We start from the raw sequence: 2,500 nt of genomic DNA, 5'->3' as shown, positions 1-2,500 counted from the left end.
TCTTCTTTTCCTTTTATGCAATTTTAAACAATTTAATTCGTATGTTTTGGGTTTTCACACGATGATATAGTTTGCAGAACCCAAAAAATTTTGTGCCGTAAGAATCAAAACTATTTAATAAAGATATTTTCACTAGAAATGTCTATTTGATATTTATGTAACAAAGTAATGATGACGGGCCTTACAACGTAGTTGATGTGCAACCAAACTGGAAGTAAGAATAGTGCCATTTATTAGATAGAAAAAGAAAACTCCAGAAGGTTTTAAAAAGAGTCAGAGTTAGATGGGACCATATTTTTTTTTTTTTTTTTTTTCAGAACATGTTGCTATCCATTCTTATTTTTGGAAGTATTGAAGCCATGTTTGTATTTTACTCTTGTTATGATTAAACGATATTTAGATCGACCTCCCATAGAAACAGTTTAAGATTTAAACTCCAAATCGTATATCCATGAAATGAGTGGCAGGTGACACTAAACGTTACCACACACACATACATACACACACTGGTATTTTAGGTCCAAAACATACAGTCAGACTGATTATACTGTTTCACTCTCAATAATATTGTTTTTTTATATATATATTACTATGAAGATGAAACTAAAAATGGGCAAAAAAATGTTGTAGAGCGGGATTTGCGACACAGAACATGCACACACACACACATATATATATATATATATATATATATATATATATATATATATATACATAAATAATATATATATATACATATATATATATATATATATACATATATATATATATATATATATATACATATATATTATTGTATTAATGATTTTTATGATAATCTATATCAAACCAAGGCGCACTGTAGACATTACGAAAAGAACTTTACTGTGTTGCGTAGACCCCTAACTACATTAACGTTTTGGCCTTCATCCTAACACCGTCCCTTTACTTTCATCCTTCTTGCTATCGAACCACTTCGCAGAATCCTGCCTCATGGTAGAATGGATTTCCAAGTCTCACCGCTGTACCTTGTGGTACATATTCCAAAAATCCAATCTTCAGTGATTCCCAGATTCCACACCCTACTGTATACAGCATCACTTAGTTATAAAATTATATGTACTTTTTCTTTTTTCTTACTTAATATTACCTTCAATTCTACTTAATGACACAAGCACAGACTTACGGGAGCATTGATGACCATAGCCTCGCACCAAGTGAGCACTTGCGGCGTGTTTGCACGGATGGAATCCACTCGCCCATGACGGAATCTTCTGGTACTAGCACTTTCGTAGGTACTAGTCAGTTGACCGTGACACCTGTTTAAAGTATAGAACATTATATTTTTTATCAATTATCAAGTACTGATGAATTTTATTGTTCCTTTTTACATGTGCTGTAACGATCCATATGCACATTAAATGTTTTTCGATAGAAAAAGAGACGATTTTACCTATGATATGCTGGAAATCCGATAAGAAATATGTTATATCTGTTTAAAACCTCACTGGAATAATAGCCTCGCTTCTAGATATGGAAAACCATGGAAGTTAGATGAATGATAAAAAAGAAAAAAACATAAACCTGACCTTAACTGTATAGACAGCAAAAGGACTTTCAATGATGCCTGAAAATAATCAAAGAAAACATTCATATACATTAGTGAAGCTAATTGCATCCTAGATGCAGTTACTTCTCATTTTTGTCACCTAATGTTTCCGATAATTATATTATATTTTGATGGGAATGTCACTGAATCTCTTGATTTGTATATACTGTATACTACTTGCTCAGGTTTTCTCATCTTATATGATAGAGATTAGGTAGATTGTTTCAAACTGACTCAATAGTTAGTATTTAATTGGAATTACCAAAGGAGTCAACATATGACAATCAGCACAGTATCGTATTCAATAAAAGACGAATACTGTATACTACTTGCTCAGGTTTTCTCATCTTATATGATAGAGATTAGGTAGATTGTTTCAAACTGACTCAATAGTTAGTATTTAATTGGAATTACCAAAGGAGTCAACATATGACAATCAGCACAGTATCGTATTCAATAAAAGACGAAATTGGCGTGGGTTTTCCTCATATGTTAGCTCATTGAATGTAATTCTAATTAAATTCTATCAGTTGGTCTGTTAGTGGGTAATGAAATTTGGTAAAAATCACTGGTAGGCTATATATGAATGGTCTCACTAGGTAACTCCTAAAATTTAGTTAGTTCTATGGTTGCGGCTCATTTTTAGCTATGCTAGCATGATACCTTGTCTTCTTTTTCTTTGAAGCAACCATTGTTCAACTACAGTATGTATATGTATGTGTATATATATATATATATATATATATATATATATATATATATATATATATATATATAATAAATATAATATATATATATATATATATACAATATATGTATATAATATATATACATATATATATACATATATATATATATTTATATATATAAATATATATATATATATATATATATATATATATATATATATAT

The 2,500-nt window shown here is 29.7% G+C and overlaps 1 protein-coding gene across 7 annotated transcripts in view; it reads right to left on the bottom strand.

Annotated features, from left to right (window-relative positions):
* Positions 1-2,500, bottom strand: part of ChAT (Choline acetyltransferase) — a 210,215-nt gene that overhangs the window by 3,463 nt on the left and 204,252 nt on the right. For all 7 annotated transcript variants that reach the window (XM_068366877.1, XM_068366880.1, XM_068366882.1 and 4 more), the window contains one exon: positions 1,166-1,298. In XM_068366877.1, the coding sequence (XP_068222978.1) occupies positions 1,166-1,298 (133 nt within the window). The remainder of the gene's footprint in view (positions 1-1,165; positions 1,299-2,500) is intronic.

This window comes from Palaemon carinicauda, chromosome 44, assembly GCF_036898095.1.
Source record: "Palaemon carinicauda isolate YSFRI2023 chromosome 44, ASM3689809v2, whole genome shotgun sequence".
Lineage (NCBI taxonomy): Eukaryota > Metazoa > Arthropoda > Malacostraca > Decapoda > Palaemonidae > Palaemon > Palaemon carinicauda.
The sequence above is the reverse complement of the archived record's forward strand: the minus strand, read 5'-3'. Positions and strand labels throughout refer to the sequence as shown.